This window comes from Ailuropoda melanoleuca, chromosome 3 (assembly GCF_002007445.2).
Source record: "Ailuropoda melanoleuca isolate Jingjing chromosome 3, ASM200744v2, whole genome shotgun sequence".
NCBI lineage: Eukaryota > Metazoa > Chordata > Mammalia > Carnivora > Ursidae > Ailuropoda > Ailuropoda melanoleuca.
The window spans coordinates 20,672,248-20,697,021 of NC_048220.1; the positions used below are offsets into that span (position 1 = coordinate 20,672,248).

Consider the following 24,774-nt stretch of genomic DNA (forward strand, 5'->3'; position numbering starts at 1 on the left):
TTTCTCTCCCACTCCCCCTATTTGTGTTCCCTCTCTCACTGGCTGTCTCTATCTCTGTCGAATAAATAAATAAAATCTTTAAAAAAAATAAAATAAAATAAAATACTAGAACAATAAATACACTGACTCTAGAATTCTAGCTACTAGATATTCTTAATGAGTAGAGTGGGGTTAGGCCCAGAAATATCTATGTTTAAAAAGTTCCCTTAGGGGAAGAAGGGAATCATTATAACTCTAAATCAGCTTCCTAACCCTTTGATATGTGGGCTGGATAACTCTTTACTGTGGGGGATGCACTGTTGCAGCATGTTGTATGTTGCACAGCAGCATCCTTGGCCTCTTATCCACTAGATGCTAGTAGCAACCCCCAGGTCATGAGAATCAAAAATATCTCCAAACATGCCAAATGTTTCCTGAGAGAGAAAAAATCACTCCTAGTTGAGAGCCCCCGCTCTGCAGTGTAGACCTTTTTATAATGTGAATGCATTCACTATTTTAAAAGGAAAGTGCAGTAGTACGGTTCAGTTAAAAGTAAAATAAAGCTACATCCTAAATGAATAATTGAACTAGTAGAATTTTAGAAAGGGAAAACATAACCTTCCCAAGTGATTCACCTGAATTTGAAAAACTACTCTTTGGTGTGCATGAGAATCACCTAGAGAGCTCTGTTAAAAATACAGATTCCTTGGGGCGCCTGGGTGGTGCAGTCGTTAAGCATCTGCCTTCGGCTCAGGGCATGATTCCGGCATCCTGGGATCAAGCCCCACATCAGGCTCCTCTGCTAGGAGCCTGCTTCTTCCTCTCCCACTCCCCCTGCTTGTGTTCCCTCTCTCGCTGGCTGTCTCTGTCAAATAAATAAATAAAATCTTAAGAAAAAATACAGATTCCTAGAGCTCATCTCTGGAGAATGTGACTAGTACGATTAACAGAACTGAGGCGGGCATAGTAACTACATTTTTTGGTAACAAGGTTGTCAGGAATCACATCTGGGAACACAATGCTCACTCTACAGCTACCTGAAGTCTTAATGGAGAGAATAAATCCCCACCAACTTTCTCCTAGTGTCTCCTTTTTCCTAGTCCCTCACCTGGCTTCCTCTGCTTAGGGATGTAGTTCTGTTACCATATGAACACTAAGCTGAAACCATCATTTATGGCAATTTTGGCCACTTACCTTTTTATTTAATTTGTGAAGACTTTATTTGAGAGAGTGCACGTACACAAGTGAGCATGAGTGGGGGGCAGAGGGTGAAGCAGACTCCCCACTGAGCAGGGAACCCCACATGGGACTCGATCCCAGGACCCCGAGATCACAACCTGAGCCGAAGACAGACACTTAACCGACTGAGCCACCCAGGTGCCCCTCATTTTAATTTTTAATTCAATTTCCTTAAATTGATTATGCTTACTTGAAGAATATTACATGTGAAAAAAAGGAGCAGACATATTACTTCCAAAAAAGCTTTAATTCACGTGCTTAGTTATTTACCTACCTGATCACCACGTTTCAGTCCGGCATCAGCAGCTTTGCTACTAGGTTCTACTCCTTCAACAAAAATACCAAACCCCTTCTCACTCCCTCCATTAAGGCTGAAATGCAGAGGGGACTCTCGGGAAGCCTTTTGCAGCACCACCTGTCTCCATTTGGCCTTTGCAGCACAGGCAATATTCAATAAGCGGAGATGACCATTCATTTTCTAAAAAAGCAAATAAAGGTATAATGTTTGTAAATTTATGTATCTATGCCTATAGACTTTAAAAAATCACCTAAAATTATTAGAATCAGAGATACCTTGAAATACAGAGAAAAGAACATGTAAGCCACCGTACATAAAACTGAAGGAGGGAAAACTTCCGCCCCACAGCACTGTCAAGATGATGATCTCACAATACGATTTTTAAAAACTGCTCGATAATCACAGGTTAGAAAAGATTTCAAAATGATGTCTCATTTAGAGAAGGAAGACAAAATGTTACTTCTCATGGCCTGAACTGTCCTAATACATCTCCCCTACTATCTTGCTCATCTCCTGGCTGTTAAATAAATCCAGAAAACTTTATAAACCTTCATTTAAAACCTTAAAGGACCTGAACCACCTTTCTGAATACAATCATACTGAAAGACACATTCAAGTCCCTAGCTCTTCGTGGTATATTATTCCTGTATTATTTTACATCTTTCTTAAGCTTAGTAATATTCTCACTTTCAGATTGTAATACCAATTTAATACTCAACTGTTCTCAAATAGCATAGTACGTGTAAACCTCATGTCCATAAAAAGCAGCTAAAGTTTCTTCAGGACAGGGGCCCAGCCTTACACTGTTCTGATCCTAACACCTTGGGAGTATAAAGTAGAACTGAATAAATACCTGATGACTGAATGATTACCAAAAAAGAAATCCCATGATTGTAAAGTAATTTCTATTTTCCATTAGCCTGTAAATATCTATATAGCGAGCACTGGAAAACACAAATGATGGTGGCAAGCTTCTACAGCCTCTTCAAGTTCCCCTGTCTCTGTTCATTCTTCCCATTTTGCATAGAGCTGAAGTGCTGCTGAGAAAGCTATAGGAACTAAGAGGTAAGGGTACGGACAGAAATCTGCCTATTTGTCCCTTTTTCAACTCAATCCACTTACACTCTGAGAACAGCAAAGGTTCTTGGGCATTTGCTATGTGCCAGGTTTTTGTTCTTGTTGTTGTTTTTTCCCCAGATTGTTACATTCATTAGCTCATTATAAACCCTGTAACGATCCCCATCAACTAGGGGCTACTACCTATAAAGACAACTGCATAAAAGGCTGAGCAACTTATTCAAGTTCACATGTCTAACAGGTGGGATAGCTGCATTATTAATTTACTTCCCAAAATTTCAAGTTGCTTGGAGGACATAAATTCAGCTGCAGTTCAAAGTTTGTATCTGACAGAGTAAATGGAATTATAAATAGCTACTGTGAAAGTTAACATGACCTTGTGGGGATTATTTTAGGTGCTGTATATTTAGAACAAGTGAAATCACATGCAGAAGGGAGACTCAGAATGTCTAATGCAGAGCTGATACATAAAATAGGTCTTGAAGGTTGCACCGAGTTCAAATAGCAACACTAGAAGATAAGAATTCAAACCTGAAAAGTGGTAAAGAATATAACATAATCTGGTTGGTTAAAATCAAGGGTGTACAGAAAAAAAGACTGAAAATGTAGGTGAGGGATCTGAATATATGGATGAGGAATTACTCTGGTAGGAAATACTTTAGTTTACTGACAAAGAGAGAAATATTCATCTCATTTATAGTTTAAAAACAATCTTTGGCCACACAAAATATATTAGAAAAAATACTAGAACTAAAATTAGCTAGCTGTTACAACAGATGAGGCATGATGAAATGAGGCCTTAAATGGGGAGTGAAAAAGGAACGGTAGAGAGAGACTATAGGGAATATGTGTACTGCCACAATTAGTGCCCTAGGTGACTAACTATGAATGGACATCTTGGTCACGGAATTCAAGGAAAAGAGTTCATAAGCCTGGATGACTAGAGATAGCATTCTCATTAGTCTCAAAACGATAAAGAAGAGGCAGGAGGAAGGCTGATTTCTGCCTGGGTTAGTGGCAGAGAATGTGCAGAATTTAGAATATAAATTTGGAAGTACTCAGAGCAGACATTCAAGACACAGGAGAAGATGAAAGTTGTTCTGAGTTGCTCTTATTCGGGGATAAGGAATCCCTAAACCTTGAAGAAGATAAATTCTTATGTGTCTTACTGTATCTTCCAGGTTTTTTTCAAATTCCTCCAGAAATCGAGTCATAGCAGGATCACCTTCAAAATCATTAAAATGATTATTTACCCACAATAACACAATCCGTGTTACCTGTGGAAACATGAAGGAGGCAGCATACAGTTATGAGAGGCATTCTTTCTGCAGAAGTATACTCCAAAAGCATGTCCAAAAACCGAGGGGAAACTGAGCTGTAGGGCTAATCCCTTCACCCCCTATCCTGCGTGCAAGAGGTTCATTCTCACAGAGAGGCATGATTTAGTTTGACCTTTTGTTTCTGGGGGGACACAAGCAACAGAGAGCACCAAGACTGTACCCTCAGCGAAAAAAAAACATAAACCTGCATGGTAAGCTGTAAGAAGTACATAGGATGTATACGTCAAACCATATCCTAAAATGTGAACTTCTAAAGGCAGGGCAGGATAGTATCAAAAGTGTTTATGTAGCTGAGCACATTGCTTAATCAAAAGTCTCAACATAAGCACCTCTGCACTTACTTCATTATAAATACTGTGACTTTTCAAAGTTGTAAAGTGATTTGCTTACTTCGCACCACAGATTAACAGAAACGTTAATGGAAGTTGAACTGAATCATGCACCTAACAAACAATGGAAGTAATTTAAGTTATATATATTTTTAAACTGTGGTAGAACACACATAAAAGCCACCATTTAAACCACTTTAAGGCGTACAGCTCAGCGGCATTTAGCACATTCACAGTGGTGTGCAACTATCACCATTACCTAGTTCTAGAACATTTTTATCACCCCAAAAGAAAACCCCATTCCGATTACAGAGTCACCTCACTTTCTGCCCTCTCTCTAAAGAGCCACTAATAATGCTTTTCTGTCTCTGTGTATTTTGCCTATGTTGGATATTTCATACAAAATGTGACCTTTCATGTCTGGCTTCTTTCACTTAGCATTATGTTTTCAGGGTTCATCCATGTTGCAGCATGTACTATTTTTCCTTTTATGGGTGAATAGTGTTTTATTACATGGATGTACCACATTTTGTTATCCATCCAACAGTTTATGGACATTTGGGTTGTCTCTACCTATTGGCTATTGTCAACAGTGCTATGAACATCTGTATCTTAAGTTTTTGTTTGCATACCTGTTTTCAGTTCTTATGGATAAATACGTAGGAGGAGAACTGCTGGGCTATCTGGTATTGTATGTTTTACTTTTTGAAGAAATGCCGAACTGTTTTCCAGAGCAGCTATGACATTTATGTTACTATCAACAATATATGGGAATTCCATTTTCTCCACATCCTTGGGGATGTTGTTAACTTCCCTTCCTTTTTAAAAGCCATTCTAGTGGGTGTGAAGTACAATCACACTGTGGTTTTGATTTGCATTTCCCTTTGAATAATGGTGTTGAAGATCTTTTTCATGTATTTGCTAGCCATTTATATACCTTCTTCGGGAAAATGTCTATTCAAGCCTTTTGTCCATTTTTATGTTGTGTTGTCTTTTTGCTATTAACTGCAAGGGTTCTTTATCACACATTCTGGACACTAGACCCTTGTCAGACATAAGATTTGCAAATATATTTCTCCCATTCCACATACTGTCTTTTCTTTCCATTTAAGGCTTTAATTTTGATGAAGTTTAATTTATCTGTTTTCTTTTCCTTTGTTGTTTTTGTTTCGGATACTTATCTAAGAAAATACTGCCAAATCCAAGGTCATTTTTTTTTAAGTTTTAAAAGAAAAGGTTTTATTTTTGTAAAAACAGCACGTCATTGTAAAACATCTAAACAAAACATATGAATACAAAAAAGTTTAATAAGGTCATGATTTTTAACTTCTTCTTTTAAGAGTTTTATAGTCTTAGCTCCTGTATTTAGGGTCTCTGACTCATTTTGAGTTAATTTTGTATATGCGGTAGGTTAAGGGTCCAATTCATTCTTTTGCATGTGAATATCTAGTTGCCCCTCACTCATATTTTTGCTCCTTCTTCAGCATGCCTTTATCTCCTGAGTAACTGAAGTAGCTACACATAACTCCGAAGGGGGTGGGGAGGTAAGCCTATTAGTTTGAAACACCTTAGTTTCCTAAACAATGGAATTCCAGAGTCCAGGTACATTTAATTTATTTAAGATATAACTCAGATGACAGACTTCGGGAAGGGTATGTGTTGTGGTGAGCTATGTGTATTGTTTAAGACTGATGAATCACAGACCTGTACCCCTGAAACAAATAATACATTTTATTTTATTAATAAAAAAAAAAGATATTAACTCAGAAAGACATACCAAGCAATTATGACCCTACTCTTTTATTTTTCTTAAAATAAGTAACTTCCTACCAATTTGCTGAGCTATTGCTAGTCTTTCCACTGAATGTACAAACACCCTGTCAAATAAGGTAAGATAATTTAAAATAGCAAACAATGTTTAATGCAAAAAAAAACAAAAAAACAAAAACCAACCCTCAAATGTAGATTTAAAATAAGTCAAAACAGAGAGATATTAGGATCAAAATGACTGTTTTAAAATGATTATAAGTCTTTAACTCAAAAATGAACATATTTCTATTTTGGGGCTTACAAACAATCTAAGCTCCCATGAAAATAATTTACTTGGTGAATAATCTTTCTAAACTATTACTTAAGTTATAAATGTTTTACTGATCTCCTCCAGAAACAAACATTTTGATAAAGTTCCAAAAATACTATTATGCAGCTATCATATTTTCTGAGTTTATAGCTATACCACAGCCTATTTCAGTTTTTAACTTTAAAGGTTAAAAAGGTCCACTTTTTAACATGCTTTTTCTCACAAAAGTAACTAAGTGGAGCTACTTTTTTAGGTGAACTGAATATTATCAAAATAAATATTTATCAACTGTAGAAAGTTTTATTCAAATTTATAGGTTATATTTATAAAATATAAATGTCCTTCATATTTATAAAACCAACCTTATCCCTTAAGCTGTCAATTTTAAACCATTCCAACAGTTTGATCCCAACATCCAAAGGACTTTGAAGAAATGTCCTGTAAGTTAGTAGGAAATCTTCTATATAAGTTGGGTCGACAATGGAATGTTCTTCTATTAAATGCATGATGAGACGCTCAGGTGTTGCCTATGAATCCAAGGATAGAGAAGATTATGAAATAAACAAATAGCTGAGGAAACAAAGAACTCTACTGACTACATCCCTTTGTAATCACTCTATTACACAATTCCTCAAAGCAGAGTTTCACCTTTAAAAAAAATACTTAGCAATGGGAGAAGGTAGTCTTTACAGGTTGCAATCCACCAGCCCCAGAGGATGAAAGAGAGAAAGAGCAGAGGAATGAAAATACCCAACAGCATTTACTCAGTTGTAGCTGTTTAGTCATTTCATCCTAGCATCCTTGAAATTCAGTGACTTACCCCTGGTGCGGCTTTTTTCTGCCACTTTTCTACAATTGGTAGAGGTGTGGAGATGACATCTTAAGCCACCAGATGGAACAAGTTAAGAGTTAAACTTAAAAAAACAAAACAAAAAAACCTTTCCTCCTAATTTAATCATCTTCAACTTTCTTCTGCCCCAGGCTAAAGAAACAACACACCAGTTCAAGACAGTGTGTTTTGTTGTTTTTACTTCCTAGAAAAGAAGTTTCTTTTTCTATAGTTTCTCCATGCTAGTTCACCATCTTGAGAGGAACCAGAAGTTCTATATATAGTTTTTACATTAATTCAGAGTTTTAACCGCTTGCCTGTCTCGAGATTTACAAAAAGGAATGTAAACATTTATCTACTGCTCTAAGCTTCTGTATCATTGTTAAAATTTATTACCTTTGCAGCCTTTTCAACAGTGTGTACACAGAACAAATATAGAGATAAATCAGATGTTAAACCAAATATAAAAACCAACTGTTGTCCATAACCTCAAATTTCAATTCACCCAAACAATTTCACTGGTGAGAATAACTGTATGGTAAACATACATCAATACTAACAATGTTATCTAAGAATTTACTTAAAGAAAGGTATATAAATCATTTCTCAAGAAGGAAGTCAAAGTAAGGTTTTTCATATAACGTATTTATGGGACAAGGCAACCACATATCATTCCTGTTCTTCTTGCACCCTCCAAAACAATCTAAGTCAAAGAGCACCAAATTGGGCTTAACTTTCACAGGCCAATCTTCCGTTGAGGTCTTTAAATCTGGTTCTTAGATCATATATAGTTAAGCTGGGGGAGGAACTGATCGACATGTTAAAGAAAGTCCATTATTCTGACTGGCTAAATCACTGGGGTAGGATACCTGTAGAGACTAAGCTGTATATTCAAAATATATTTAAAGGTGAGCCCCATAGTCATGCAGAAGCATGTCACCAAAGGGCCCACTAGTATCCAACAATGTGGGATTCTGGTAGACAGGGTGAGCAGAGTTGGGAGGCAAAGGAGATGAATGGAATGGTGACACTGGCATGATAGAGACTGGTTACAATGAGCAAGTAAGTAAATACACAGAGCATAACAAGAGCCACTGCTGGAAAGATATTTACAATTATGGAAAGAGAAAGGACAGGAAAAACTGTGTATACGTATAGCACTGGAACTCGGAATGCTGGTATGAACTCATGATTATTACAAACAGATGGAGACTATACAAAGTTATAGAAGTGTATGCATCTACTGTAAATATACATTTACTATAAATATACTGTATAGTATAGTAAATACATACACATCTCTCCCTGCAGTGTCTGATCAGAGGCTCTAAAAGCAACAACACCTAAGTAGCAATGAAAGACTAAGTGACAAGATCTTGGGTGGTTGTTGTGTTTGTTTTAAGATTTTATTCATTTATTAGAGAGAGAGAGCGCACCCGTGCGCGCCAGCAGGGGCAACAGGAGGGAGAGAAGCAGAGCACACAATGAGCAGGGAGCCCAACTCGGGGATCGATTCCAGGATCCTGGGATCATCACCTGAGCCGAAAGCAGATGCTTAACTGACTGAGCCACCCAGGTGCCCCTAAAATGTTTAATTTTTACATAATCTCTCCACCCAATTGAGTCTCAAACCCACAATCCTAAGATCAAGAGTCCCATGCTCCACCAACTCAGCCCGCCAGGCTCCCCAAAGATCTTAGTTTTTATTTTTTTTTATTTAATTTTTATTTTTTTAAAGATTTTATTTATTCATTCAACAGAGAGAGAGAGACAGCCAGCGAGAGAGGGAACACAAGCAGAGGGAGTGGGAGAGGAAGAAGCAGGCTCCCAGAGGAAGAGCCTGACGTGGGGCTCGATCCCAGAATGCTGGGATCACGCCCTGAGCCGAAGGCAGTCGCTTAACGACTGAGCCACCCAGGCGCCCCAGATCTTAGTTTTTAAATGCTATTCTCCACTAGTAGGATCTAGGGCTCTCTGGAGAAATGGCTGATTCCAAATCTGGAACAGGAAAAGCACAAGATGAGTCTGAACATGTTGTTTTGCCAGATAATAGGAAAGATCTCAAAAAATGATGGGGACATATCAAAAGAGTACAAGAGTCAGCCTTATGAAGGTCCCACTGGCCAAATCTAGGACAATCTGACCACTGGAACAACAATGGTGGTGACAGCATACGATACACAAATCCATGCCCATATAACTGAATTAATGGGGGAAAAGAGAATTTTCATCCTTACAGAAAAAGATAATAAATGTAAAAAAAAAAAAAAAAAGAGAGAGAGAGAGAGAGAAAGAGAGAAAGAAAGAAAAAGAAAGAAAAAAAGAGAAAAAGAAAATCACCATTTCAGGCAGGAGTCAATGGAAGACTGGAGAAAAGAAGTTAGCAGGAGATACTGACACTATGCCAAAACATCTCTCCTCCAAACACTTAACAATTTACAAAGGGTATAATGGTGACTTGATAGTGAAGAAATCTGACAGACAACAACATGACCAGATGATTAAGGTAGATTTCACCAATGGTGGGACAGGTTGACATTACATGCTCCCTGATATGACGCACAGAGAAGAATACGACATCATTTCTGTGGAATTCCTGCCAGAAAGCATGACTTCAGTGTCTGCTCACGAGGAAGCACTGGGAAGATCCACATGGAGGATAACACTACAGAATAAAAGATGTGCATTCTTTAAAACTGCTGAGAATATGAACAGATAAAGACTGTTCTTAGAGTAGACTCGAGTGACACGACAACTAACTGCTACTGTGTTCCTGGGTGAGATGCTGGATGAGAAAGGACAAAAGCCATTGCTGGGAGAGTCGGTGAAAATCTAAATAGGGTCTGGGGGCTGACTGGTTGTACTGTATCAATTTTTATTTCCCAACCTGAAGGGTTCCATGGTGTTTATGTAGGAGAGTGTTGTTTTTAGGAAATACACAATGGAATACTCAGGAATGATGCATCACACTTGCAGACTGTTTGTTCCCAAATGATTCAGAAAAAGACTGGTGACAATGGAGAAAATGCAGTGAAATGCTAATGAGCAGTTGGGGATTGTGAGTGAGGAGCTCAATACTGTTCTTGCCACTATTCTCTAAGGTTTTAATTATTTAAAAATAAAGAATTTAAAAAACATGAGCCCCCATAAACAGACAGTCTATGGCAATCCACCCACATGTTCACCTTTTCTACATACAAAGCTTAATACTTATCAGTTTAGAAGAAAAAATGTTGCAGAATAGCCTTACTTCTGAGGAAAAAAATGGATCTGACATCAGTCCTTCACATTATTAAATAAGTTCATGCATTTGTAATGAATAAAAATACATTTACTTATTTTGCAACCAAGACTACGCTGAAAAGAGAAATGGTTATATGTTTTTATTTCCTCTATTTCAACTATAATTTCTCTGTTTTACAATCTAGAGATCTTCCAAGAGACTGGCTATTGGGGGAGGGAGGAGGGAGACAAGGGGGCAAGTGGACAAAGGACAGGGGAGAGGGAGCTAGAGAAAACAGTATGGGGATTAATATTCAGACTCTACAGTGTGCTAAGGCTTTTGATTTACTTCATTTAGCTCTAATAAAAAAGCCCTGTCATATCATTTTCAGATAAGAAAACTGAGGTTCAGAGAAGATAATGCCTATTTCAGTGCAATAAATACCCAGTAAGCACTCTACATCTTCATCTATCATTCTTCATACTTTTGTGATGAGTCCTTTAAGTTTCTGTTTCTAAATATTGCTGGGGTTTTTTTTACGTTTCAAAAGTTTTTATTTAAATTCCGGTTAGTTAATATACAGTGTAATACTAGTTTCAGGTATACAATTCAGTGATTCATCACCTACATAAAACACAGGGCTCATTGCAACAAGTACCCTCCTTACTACCCATCACCCTTTTTTTTTTTTTTTTAAGATTTTATTTAATTTATTTGGCAGAGAGACAGCCAGCGAGAGAGGGAACACAAGCAGGGGGAGTGGGAGAGGAAGAAGCAGGCTCCCAGCAGAGCACGAAGCCTGATGTGGGGCTCGATCCCAGGACTCCGGGATCACGCCCTGAGCCGAAGGCAGACACTCAACGACTGAGCCACCCAGGCGCCCCTACCCATCACCCATTTAACCCATCTCCCCAACCACCTCCCCTGCAGCAACCCTCAGTTTGTTCTCTACAGTTAAGGGTCTGTTTCTTGGTTTGCCTTCCCACCCCCTAATGTCATTTGTTTTCTTTCTTAAATTCACATAGGAGTGAAATCATATGACATTTCTTTCTCTGACGTATTGCTGTGTTTGACGAAATTAACTCCCACTATCAATGGATCAAAAAAATAAATTTAAAAGGAAATCTTTGACCAATGTATTCTAAAATAATATCCTACCCATACTGATATTAAATGGTAATGTCACACTTACTGAAATGTGTAAAAACCAATGCAGAAAAAAGCAAAAGAACCAACATATTTGCTTAGATTCTAAAATTAGTGAATTATCTTGCACTGCACAAAAAGTGGTTCAAAGCCTCATAAACAAAAAAACTTTATTCTATTAGTAACTAGAATAGTAAATAAAAACACCCACCTTGATTACAATGTGTCCTTTCCTGGTTCCACTCCGATCTAGTTCACGGTGCTCATGCACCATAACAATTTCTCCCTCTTCCTCAACTTTATGGGTATTTTTCTCCACATGATTTAAAATTCTCCAATAATCCTGCTGGGCTATGCAGACAAACTGTCCGAGAATAACATGGGGACAGTTAATGAACCTGTAGTACATAAATATATCACTGTGCACCAAGGCAGAGCACAAAGGTAAGAAATCGAGTGGCATCAGTTCTTTTTTATTCAATCCCTTTAACCCTTAACAAAAATCAAGGTGAAATAAATAATTCACGTACAGAGACCAAAGAGGTTAAGTCCTCTTGAATTCTGCTCTAAAAGGAGAAGTGAATATCTACTTCTCTCAAAACTGAGGCCAAAGAGAACATGAAGCAGGAGTAAGTTAGAAACAAACAACTCAGAAGTTCCTATTTCTTTCCTTTATTTAAAAAAAAAAAAAAAGGACTAAGCTGGCTATTACCCAATAGAGATTTAACAAACCAACATTTCGTATAATCTCTTCTAAAAATTTATACTTTGTTCAATTCCACAAATGTTTGAGTCAGACCCAAAATCTAGTTTCCTTTTATTAACTGTGAGCTTCTGAAAACTCCCAATTCTCAAGTCAAGCTATTTTATTTTGAGGAAGAAAAAACAGGCTCGGCCATTTTAAATCAACAAACAAGAATACAAAAGCTAAGAGAGAAACTTACCTGACAATCATCTACTTTAGTTCTAATAACTCCATGCATGTACTGCTTATCCAGAGTGGGAGTAATTCCAAAACTATTTCCCATAAAGAGATTTTCAACTTTTCCATCTGGATGAGTGATTTCTACAGTGCCGTTTAAAATAACATACCATGAGTCAAGCTACAGAGAAAAAGAAAGGTTTTAAGAATCTTTTTAAAAAGATAGTTATACGTTAACTTTGAAAAATAATCAACACATAGAACTTGTCTATTTTAAAAAAGAAAAAGATCTGGTTATATTACTTTATACTCTGTCAGAAAACATCCTATGCCTGTCTATGCAAACTAATAAAGTTTATTTTATTCTTTCTTCTTTTAGTCACCAAATGACATCGGGGGACTTTCATAATTGACCAAATACTCGGAGAAAAATGATGTAATGGTTAAAACCACAAGCTCCTGAAATCTGTATCCAGACCCTGCCACTACCTTGGTGAGTGACTCTGGGCAAGTTATTTAACCTCTCAGGGCCCCAGTTTCTTGATTTCTAAGTGGGCTTAACAGGAGTACCTATCACAGGACTTTTGTCCTAATGAAATGAGTTTATACATACTAAGATACATATTGAGTGCTTAGAACAGTGCCTAGGACATGGCAAGCACTCAAAAGAAAAAAAGAATAGCTAGTAATTAATTCAGAAAGACTACTAAAACCCTGAATTTTGAGGCATAGTCAACAAAATACTGAAAATTTCTCTCAACGTTGAGAAAATACTGCCTTCATTTATATAGCAACATATGATGCTCCTAGAAGTTAACTCACTATGTATCAGTGAAAGACCACTTATTCTCCTTGAGTATTCCTCTTATCAGCCTATGCTTTCAACAGTTTAAAGGTGATTCAAGGGAAATCTGGATTATCAGGTCTGAAGGAGAATCAGTAGCAAAAAAAAATTTTTTTCAGAAGCATCGAAAAACCGTTGTTTTTTTTTTTTTGGTAATTTCAAATATGAAATCCACTCACTGTGCAATTTGTGGATAACATAAATTACTTGAGAACAGGGACTGTGTCTAGTTTTTCTACCACTACACTCCCTGTGTCTAGAAGAGTACCCAGCACAAAGTAGGCACACAACAAATTTTTGCTGACAGAACTGTGAAAAATTAAAGGGAATATAAAAATCTGTGGAAAAGTTTTTCAAAATTCCACTGTTTACACAGTTGTTGTTAGAGGTTTAGTTTCTCTATGTTTATATTACTTTAGACTGTTGAAACAGTTATTAGACTGTCTTGCCTTTTAAGAAAATTTAACACTAAATTCATTTGTTCATGAAACTTTTTTTCTTGAGTATATCTTATGTGTCAGATGTTTAGGATATGGGGGAAAAACATGTAGATAAAGCTAGAGATAAGGCCCCTGCCTTCAAAGAGATTCCATCCAATTTTAAAATAACTTGAATACCTACATATTACATTTGTAGGCATATAATAATTACTTAACCATTGATTACTAAATTTCATTTAAGTCATTTCCAATTTTTATTATAAATATGCTGCAATGAACATCTTCTGGCATAACTCTAAGTTTTATATTATGTACTGAACAAAGACACTCAATGAATGAAACAGGATAGAGACTGTTAATTCTTCAAGGCCCATGTTAGAAATTTCTAAATGACTTTCCAGAAATGCTGTTTATATTCCTACTAGAGTATATGACAATTTTCATTGACTGATATGTCAGCATTAATTTTTATCAGTTTGATAAGAAACACTACAGTAATTCCTCTGCATCCTTTCAGTTCCTCTGCATCCTCCTTTCACCCACCCAAAGTTACCAGCCAAACATTTCTGCACATAGAACTGCCACCACATAAATGCCTCAACTGACACCAGTCTACCAGGAGGCATAGATATGTGTTTTACTTTTTTTTTTTTAATGTATAACATGCAAAATGGATAAGGAGAGTGAGTTAATACTTAACAAATATTTTAAATAATGACATAAATAGAAAAATAGAATGATTAAGAATTTTTTTGAAGTATTACAACTTGAGGAGTAAAAACAAATTTGGTTCAATGAATGTTATTTATTGAACATCCATGCTAGGTTCATTGCTGGGAAATAAAAATTAAGACAAAGTAAAGCAACAACAAAAATAAAAACTTGTATCTTCAGAAATTACAACAAACTCAAACTCAGCATTCATGTAAAAACCGTATAAATTTCAAAAATCAAGATTTACATAAGTTTATGGAAATTAAATCATTCTAAAAATTAGCTCCCACACTAAATAATATGCAACATTTATTTGTGCACCTACCTCTTGCCCATCTTCAAGAATAATAGCTCCAGCCTGCTCGACCACTTCAAAAATCATCACTGAGCAGAGTTCTCTCCTTACAGACATGGTCATGTTTGCAAAAGCAGGGAGCTGGTGCATAAACTCCAGTAATTGTTCTATTAAAAAAAAAGAAAAGAAATTTTGGTATAGACACCATCAAAGACTACACCTTAAAGATCCAATAAAATATAGAATTATTAATACACAAATTTCTAATCAACTTATGAATTTATGCTGCTAACATTGAGCAACCAAGGTACCAGATGATTGCTGTTTAAAAAAAAAAAATCAATCATTTGTTTAACGGATATTTCAGAATCACACAAGAAAATAAGCATACTGGAAGCTACCCAGAATTCACAACCTCCAGAGAGTACCAGAAACCCAAAGAGATTGAAATGAGGCTAATTTTCCTAGCCTGAGATATCACTCCATGACAGTTAAGTTAGTGATGTCCTTCCACCTAACAGATTAGCAAAAAAGTATTTTGTCTCGTTCTTATCAGGACAGAGTTTTAAAAAAATGTTATTAATAAGTGTCAACAACTAAGCAATGAAGGATAACAAATTTGAATTCTAGTTCCAAACTGCTGTAGGAAGTGCAAAGTAATTCTCTTTATAACCAACAAATGTTTATGAGTGCCTGCCTTAGGCCAATGTTACTGGTACACATACATGAGTAATAAAGATAAATAAAAGGGAAAAACACATATACAAGCAGTCAGCTAAGGGATGAAAAAGAATTAACTATAAAGTGCTATCTACCCAGATAATTGGGAGATTTTTTTAAAAACTGTGAAAAGAGCACAGTATACAATTCTTTATCATTAAAAATGCACTTTCAGTTTCTGTCCAGATACTATTCATAACGTGAGTCTAAATTGCAAGTTAATTAACTATCTCATTAGAATAGCAAGGAATGTTCAAATGTACTGATCTCACATAGATTATGATTTTTAGTAGTAGCATCTTCTGATTTGAATGACAGCAATATGGCTATTATAAAAGGGAAACCTAGGATAAAATCTTAATTGAATCCTAACAATATATAGTGACACTAAGTAATCTTTGTTCTTAAAGAAAACATTAGCATCTTTAGTATTATTCAACCTCCCAAAGTGATTAATTCTGTAAGAAATACCAAAGGGAAAATCCGTAAAACTTCTATCCAAAAATTATATATATATATTTTTTTTCAAGCTACAAGTAAAAAGATAAATGTTGATAACATTTTGAAAAATTTTTAAAAAGCTAGACATCAGACACTGTTGTACTACTGTATCTTAAATATCTTATTGACAAGAAGAGGGAAATTGCTTTAATGTAGTCAAACTTTTGTTTTCTAACTGGGAGCAGCCAGGATATGAGGGCTATCTGCTTGTGACCTCTATCACCCCAGTAATCACCAGTGTTGATTCAGATGATCTGCCTGGCTAGGGAGGTGTCCCCTTCCTCCCTGTTTCATGTGCATCTCTCTGCAAGCTACGCGCTCAGTTCAAGAGGATGAACTTTCCCAATAAAGGATGACTGTTATTCAGTCAATGGTATACCAATAGCTGTACTTCCCTGCTGCATCTTCCAAACAAACTCTCAAATTGGGGCAGCCAGCCTCCAAGATGGCTCTAAACCTCTTTCATGATTTTGTGCAGTTCTCTCCCATATTATAGCACGGTTACTTATGTGACATTCCTGAGCCAAATCATAAAAAATAATGTGGCATCTGCCTTACTCTCCCTTGGATTATCTGATTTGGGGGAAACCAACTGCCACGTTGTGAAAATATTTAAGAGCCTATAGAGAGGCCCACATAGCAGAAACTGAGGTCTTGTACTAAAAGCCATGTGAGTAGCCACCCTGAAAGTATATCCTCTAACTCAGCCCAGTGAAGCCTCAGATATCTGTACCCCTGCTGACATTCTGACTACAACTTCATGAGAAACTGAGCCAGAACCACTCAGCTAGGCTGCTCATGAATTCCTGACCCACAAAAGCTATGAGAAAATAAACGTGTTATTTTAAGCCACTAAGCTTCAGGTATTTTATTACACAGCAAGAGGTTAACTATATATAAATTAAACTCTAAAATTCTTATTGTGAACAGATGTGTATCTTACCAATGTCATCATCAGTTTTGTCTGCAGGTTCTTTCTCGAGACATTCTCGAACAAGATCTCGCCCCTGTAGTGGATCTGTTCGATCAATCTCTTCATCTTCCTCTTCTTCATCTTCAGAATCAACAGGTCCTTCTGGAAGACGTGTTAAATCTACATCTCCTACCTCACTTTCCGTAGCCTACAGAAAGAAATCTTGATCGATTATTTTATAAAAACTGTATATCACAGCCTGAATTAATCAAAACTACCCCTCCCTAACACTATAAAGAATCAGGCTATACTGTGTTATATCAAAAATAAAACAATACTTACTTATAAAAGGCTTCTCTCTGCCCAAAAATACTGGCTCATGGTGACATCCAGATGATAAATCTGAGCCAGTAAGTTTATAAAATGGTCAAGAGATATACAAACACCTGGATTAATACCTGTTTTCCAAACAACACATGCATTTCTTAGAAGTGTAACAGTTCCTAAAACATGAAAGTGCAGGAAAGAGACCATTTACCAACAATCATTTTATGAGTATCTATTAGTCTGTGCGGGGTGTTGCAAATAAGATATTCTTTCACCACAAAGATTGAGAGCCCAGTAAGGTAGGCAACCATGTAAATTAAGAACATAAGTATAAAACTTTCTGAAAAGGGCTAAAATAGACCAATTGTGAAGTCACGAAAACATACTCAAAATTTCCCAATACCTTTTTATTGAATCTAATTGTGCAAAGAAGAGGTGAGATTACTGCAACCAATGTCTAAAATAAGCTTACACTTACAACCTCAACTTTGGAAATGTATTGGTCTGATATTTGTAAAGGAACTAGCAGATTTCTTAAAAACCGTAAATTTAAACGTCAACCATAGAAAATAATGAAATAATAAATAACTGGGACATACTGAAGCAAGCTACAAGGTGCCAGAGGACTACAGAGAAAACAAGACAGGGGCACACACCTGCAAGCAACCAGGTTCCCTGACGCCAAAACTGCCTCTGCTTTCTGGCTACAGAACTTTAGGGTTTAAGTGGAGTCACTTCTGAATAATATATCCTTGGAACCACAAACTTGTTAGCAGGTTATTATTTCTTTTTAAAAAAATAGTTTTAATTTAAATGTATACATGCTAAAATGACTTTCAAAAACCTCATTTATTTATATATGCAGATTTTAATCCAAGAAACTAGTGTTAAAAACACAAAAGCAATATCCTTTACAATTTTCTCTACAGTTTAATTTTTCAGAATACAGAAGCTCACCCCCAGAGTAGCCTTTCTCCACTTTATCAAATTAAGACAATCTACTTTACATATTTGGGTTCTTAAACCACTGTTTTCATCACAATTTCAGGTTTTCATCCCATGACCCAGACTATCTCAACATAGTCTCCAAACCTTTTAGATTATTTCTGATAAAAAGATCGTTCACAGCAAAAATAAGCAAGATTCAACTCAGTTATGTGAATAACAGGCAAGGGTTATTGTCATCTAAGTGAGAAGTGAAGACACTTAAGAGGAAAATTCTTCAGGGAGAATAGAAATCATGGGTAGGGATTGTCAGAAGGGTACCAAAGGAATTCTTTGAGAGATCTTTTAAGGACATCTGTAAAGGAAAGAATATAATCTACCCTTACAAATAACTTCTTTAACTGTACTTTTGTCAAAGTACAATGAAAAAGGATGAATAATATCATTCAAGGAAACATTAAGCTATTAAAATGTTTAAGTATTCAAGAAGGATAGGGTGGCAAAATAAGAATTAAAAATAGTAAAGAAGAGTAGCCAAAAACATGCTAGGAAATTAAAAAGGATTTTTTAATTTAAAAATAAGTGAATAAAACATGCAGTGTAGAATCCAAGGTCTAATTCTTTGACTGAGAAAAGTCAGTCAGGTGTTTCAAGGTGAAGGTAGATATAATGACCATCAAGACAGGAAGTCACTGCATACTATTTCTGAGGATGCAGTTTGTTGCCAGAGTTTAATTCTCTAATAACTAGATAAGAATTTTTTCAAAATGTACTATTTGCAATGCCCAGCATACAATAAAAACTTACTAGATAGATAAAGGAGGGAAATGTGATACATAACCAGGAGAAAAATCAATCAATATAAAGAGACCCAGGAATGACAGAGAGGATGGAATTAGGAGACATGAACTTCCAACATTATAAATAAGTTCTAAGATTTAAAAGAAAATACAAACATAAGCAGAGTGAAAACGGGAAATCTAAGTAAAGAAATGTAAACTCTAAGAGTAAACTTGAAGAAGGGCAATAAAAAGTACCCCAACTAAAGCAAAGAATAAGGCCATAAAGAAAATTTAAGAGTCTGAGAGACTAGTAAGATAACATCAACAGTTGTTACCAAAAAAATGTAATCAACAGATACATCACATTTGTTAAGACAGGGTACAGAGAGGATCAGCACTGGTCTTTCAACTACTTTATCCTAGCACTTGGATTACAGCAGACCCTCAAGAAAATCTTTCTGAAAATAAATTAAGTTGGGGAGGGGAGGGTATTTTGGTAAAACAGCTAATAAGGCAAGTTCATTAAACTTGTGTTTTTCCTTTCTTGCAGTACAATGTATCTCTGTGTTTAGGTGTAAGTATAATTTGGTGAGGCAGACAGTCTGAGGTGATTTTTCTGATGACTTCGCCTTCCCCAAATAAACCACCAGAGGATATCCTTTTCCTGTTTGCATCTAGATAAAGAATGAGGGGAACTACAAGTTGGAATGAAAAGTTATACAAACTTACAAAAAACACATTTTCAAGTTTAGAGCAAATATTAAGTCTAATATTAACCTTAAACTTTCAGTGTTTCTCTTTTTTGCATTCCCATTTAGAGTACTTCGTTCAACCTTTTACATGTACCACTTAGGCCTTATGTTTCCTCTTTATTTCTTTGGTCAGGGAAAGAACGCTATAAAATTAATCCTTCAAAGGAATGCTGTCCAGAATAGCCCACTCCATATTCTCTACAATAGGTCAGGCAGTTCAAGTAAACCCTCCTTTGCCCTGGATATAATCAAGCTTTAATTACTAGTGATTCTCTGCACACTCCTTGGGAACAATATTGGTTTTTACTTTCAAGTGTAACTCAACTAAAAAAAATTCTAGATTACTTCCTCAGTGCCAACAGTGTGCTTAACTCAGAATGGAATACATAAGTAAGAAACAAACCTTGCCTGCACAAATTTTCGACTCACGATCCACACAAAAATTTCTGTGACATGAGAGACGATATGAAAATGTCATCAGGGTAAAACTGCAGATAGAAGAGCATAACCAAAACACAGGGCCAGGATAAAGCAAACATGTTCAGGGAATAACAAATGTAATTTGTCGTGACCAGAATCTAGAATGTTCAAGTGGGGAACAGTGGAACATAAAGCCAGATTTACAGATTGTGTTTAGAAGTGGAAGGCTTAGAATGTGACTACAAATATGGACTGAAAATTTTAAGTTAGATAATGGTGAAGCACTGAAACTTAAAATATATGAGTAAAGTCACACGATTCTTGTAATTTATCTCATGGGGAAGTTTAAAAAAATGGAAGTAGGAGCACCTGGGTGGTTCAGTCCATTAAGCGACTGACTCTTGATTTCAGCTCAGGTCATGATCTCAGGGTCGTGAGATCCAGCCCCATGTTAAAATGGGAGTACTTAAAAGACAAATGAAATTTTGACTAGGACACAGATTATTTCTGACAGAAATATTAAAGCAGAAGGAAATGTGGTACTGCAAAGCTAGCTGAGGTGTCAAACGAACATCCTAGTGGAAATGTGGCACAGTTTTAGAGAGACTGGCAGTGCAGCTATGACTTAAGGACTCATGCTGCCATAGAGATAGTAAATGAAGCACTGGGACTTTTAACACCATGTTTTACTTCCCACATAGAAACTAAAAAAGATGGATGGGGGATGAATGTATGCCTCAGGTTTCTAAAAAATAAGTTAATGAAAAGACAAATGCTTTATTTCACAATATTCCAGCTCTTGCTGGTATAAAGAGACTGAAATAAATAGAAAAAGTAATCAGAAAGAAGCACTCCTTATTTATCTTGAGTATTCCTTAAGGATATGTAAAACATCTGATCCAAGAATACTCTAACATCTTAATGTATAAATTTAGCTAAATTTTAAACTAATCTGATTAGAAACATATTCATTAAAAAAGATTATATGCATTTTACCCAGACTGTGGTAAATGCTTTTTTTTTTTTTTTTGAAGTTTCCTTGAGAGCCAAGGACTTTTATTTTTAAACATGAAAACTCTCAAGAAAGAAATGCACAGGAGCACAGCTACACATTTGGCCATATAAAATGGTGTCAACAATTTTCTTGTTAAGAACTGCTGTTCAATTGTCTCTCTTCTCTCTTTCCCTCAAACCTCCAAATTCAAAATACTTGCATTATTTCGCAAGGCTTTGCTTATGCTGTTAGAAGCCATGACTGGATTAGGTGTTCACTTTTAAAATCTATGAAATGTCAAATTTTGGATGACCAGACAAACCACCTCAATTGTCACTGGCCAAGATACATATACAAAGGCAATGTCCATCTGTAACTAAAGGGTGTATTCATAGCTTGAGTAAGTACTCCAAAGGAGGCCAGAAGTCAAGAGAAAGACTAAGGTCCAATATTGATATTCCTCTTCCCTTTGTTTTAGTCTGAGGATCTGATTGGATAGACACACACAATTTGGTTGGTGTTATTTACCCTATTCGTATTTTTTTTTTTAAGATTATTTACTTATTTATTTGACAGAGAGAGAGAGTACAAAGCAGGGGAAGTGTCAGAAGGAGAGGGAGACTGGGAGAGAGAAGCAGACTCCGCACTGAGCAGGGAGCCCAATGCAGGGATCCATCCCAGGACCCTGAGATCATGACCTGAGCCAGAGGCAGAGGGGTTTAACTGACTGAGCCATGCAAGTGCCGTCTTATCTGCGTTTTAATTGTAGGTCTAGATATTCTGCATTTGGGGGGATATATTTTATCAATCTATTTTTATTCTGTTCTTATTCCTTTTGCAATCTAGTAATTTTAACTTTAATCTTTTCCCACAATTTTATTCAACTTTTATTTTTAACAGGATACTCTAGTTACATCCTCCTTAAAATGTGTTAAATATAGAAATACTAATATTCACTGAGAAAAAAATAAGAAAAGCTTAGGTAACATAATAAAAAGTATCCACAAACCTACCACTAACAGAAAACACCACTACCGGGGCGCCTGGGTGGCACAGCGGTTAAGCGTCTGCCTTCAGTTCAGGGCGTTATGGGATCGAGGCCCACATCAGGCTACTCCGCTATGAGCCTGCTTCTTCCTCACCCACTCCCCCTGCTTGTGTTCCCTCTCTCGCTGGCTGTCTCTATCTCTGTCGAATAAATAAATAAAATCTTTTAAAAAAAAGAAAACATCACTACCCTTTGATCCTCTTTAATTCACATTTACATTCCATGTATACATGTATAAAATACATGTAATTATGTATGTAAGTGTATTTATTTAAGATACTGGTTTCTTCTGTTTCCAACTCTGTTCGTTTTTAACAAACGGTTTCTATCCATTGGCTATTCACCGAAGCTTAACTTAAGCCCAGGTTTGAGGATTTTTACTTTCTTTGGCCACTCTTAAGATTTTTATCTAACCTTTCTGCATATTTGTCTTTAGTATTATAATTATCCCCTTTAAATTTTTGAATTTCTGTTTTCATTCTAGATTTCATTATTTTTGCTCCTTTTATCTATTTAGTCTTCCTAAATTAATTTAAACCTACTTTTATTTAATTACCTTTTAAGTTTAATTGCATTGTTTTAAACTATATGGCTTCCAAACCAACACCCCCCCCCAAAAAAAAACCTAAACCGCCTGACTCAATTTATGCGACTTTCTGGAAAATGCAAAACTGTAAAGGCAGAAAACAGGTAAGTGGTTGCCGGGGTCTGAGGATCAGAAGATACTGACTACAGGGGCGCCTGGGTGGCACAGCGGTTAAGCGTCTGCCTTCAGCTCAGGGCGTGATCCTGGCGTTATGGGATCGAGTCCCATCGGGCTCCTCCGCTAGGAGCCTGCTTCTTCCTCTCCCACTCCCCCTGCTTGTGTTCCCTCTCTCGCTGGCTGTCTCTATCTCTGTCAAATAAATAAATAAAATCTTTAAAAAAAAAAAAAAAGAAGATACTGACTACATAAAGGCATAGAGTACTTTCTGAGGTGATGGAAATGTTCTGTCTTCATGTAGGCTAAACTACTGAGGGTGAATTTAATTATATGTAAATTATACCTCGGTTAACATCAAACATATAAATACAAACACAACTAATCATGTAGGAAACAGAATGAATATGACTTGGTACTGGAAGTTATGCTCAAGGGAGAAGAGCCAATAGTAACTTTCAGGTTTCTGGGATATGACATGTTGCCTTTTCACTTTGTAATGGAGGCAGTCCTGTAACGCGCAGGACAGCTGGCAAGTTTACTTGTCCACGGTTTAGTCAATGTTAAAATAACTCTTAAAAGGTTGAATGAGCTGTACAAAGTGCTAGTGAGGAAAGAAAACATACAGAAGGTTGGAGCAGGGCAGCCAAATACAAGGCCATAATTCTACAGCAGACAACCTCCAACTACCAGTAGGAGTAGTTCTTCAGCCTCAGCCTCAGCCTCAGGTGGACAAACCAGCAGGTAGACATCCTGTTGATATTACGTAAGTGCAATGCTTCAGAAGCTCCTCCAGGATTTTGCCATAGATACAGGACCCTGCTGTGTACAGCCCATCTTCTAGTGCAGAGTAAAGCACTGGACTTTCCAAGTGACCCTGAACTCAATCTGTGCACCAACCTTTTGTCCTTTCTCTTACAACCATCTAAGGCTCTGTTCCTTGCTCCAAAAAGGTGGTAACATCTGGTTTAGAAATGGATATACTAGTGAGATGAGGTAGCTTAACACCACCACATCTCTGCTGTACGATTTCTCCTAGCAAAGTCCAGACATTCCCACTTACCCTATGAGAAATCTATAGCCTCATCCCTGAACTTCATTAATCCAGGATCAATCTTCTCTAGGAAAAACAAAGAATCCAGAGGACCTACAGCTCTACTTTGACCTTTAGGTGTGCAACAACCCTTATTTCTTCCACATGGTAATTCCTTTGGTGAGGGGCAGAATACCTTGAATGCAACATTCTGAGAGGCTCCAGAGTCACTGCACTTTTTAACTGTACTAAATTACTTGTTCCATCTCCCACAAAATGGTAAACAGGAAGAATTCCTTGTTCTGTCTACTATAAAATGCTAAACAGGGAGATGTAGATGGCCACAGCAATGACTTCTGTGGAGAAAAGCTATGCATAATCCAAAAATGGAGGCTTTTTTCCATTTTGTCTCTGCCTACAAACTTCCCTTGAGAGGAATGCTGATTTTCCTAAAACATCTGAAAACAACTCAGACCCACAGTCTAAAATGTTTTCCTCGAGCAACAATAACTCCATTTCAAAAGACGAGCAATATATGGTAGCCACTTGCCATATGTGACTACTGGTCACTTGAACTGTGTCTGGTCTAAACGGAGATGTACAGTAAGGTTATATTGAATTCTGGCTTTGGGAGACTCCCATATTCCCATACTGTGCATGCACCCCCACACCCCTCTGCCTGGCACCTTGGGGCCAGGGCCACTGCCTGGGCTGGCGGACCCTCGCCATTCCATCTCGTGCCCTGCTTGGCTTGTTGGAGAGTCGCCAAAGCAGGTAGTAGGAATGCTGCAGTCCAAGTGGCTCTGGCAAGTATGTTGTGGACTCAGGTCACTGGGCAATTCCACCACCTCAAGGATCAGCTCAAAGCCAAGCTCCACAGAGGA

General features: G+C 36.8%; 1 protein-coding gene across 12 annotated transcripts in view; it reads right to left on the bottom strand.

Moving 5' to 3' along the window:
• RAPGEF6 (Rap guanine nucleotide exchange factor 6) overlaps positions 1-24,774 on the bottom strand; it is a 202,655-nt gene that overhangs the window by 84,698 nt on the left and 93,183 nt on the right. For all 12 annotated transcript variants that reach the window (XM_019807466.2, XM_034655968.1, XM_034655967.1 and 9 more), the window contains 7 exons: positions 16,920-17,097; positions 14,786-14,922; positions 12,485-12,643; positions 11,752-11,904; positions 6,705-6,869; positions 3,763-3,870; positions 1,493-1,696 (listed from right to left, as the gene is read on the bottom strand). In XM_019807466.2, the coding sequence (XP_019663025.1) occupies positions 1,493-1,696; positions 3,763-3,870; positions 6,705-6,869; positions 11,752-11,904; positions 12,485-12,643; positions 14,786-14,922; positions 16,920-17,097 (1,104 nt within the window). The remainder of the gene's footprint in view (positions 1-1,492; positions 1,697-3,762; positions 3,871-6,704; positions 6,870-11,751; positions 11,905-12,484; positions 12,644-14,785; positions 14,923-16,919; positions 17,098-24,774) is intronic.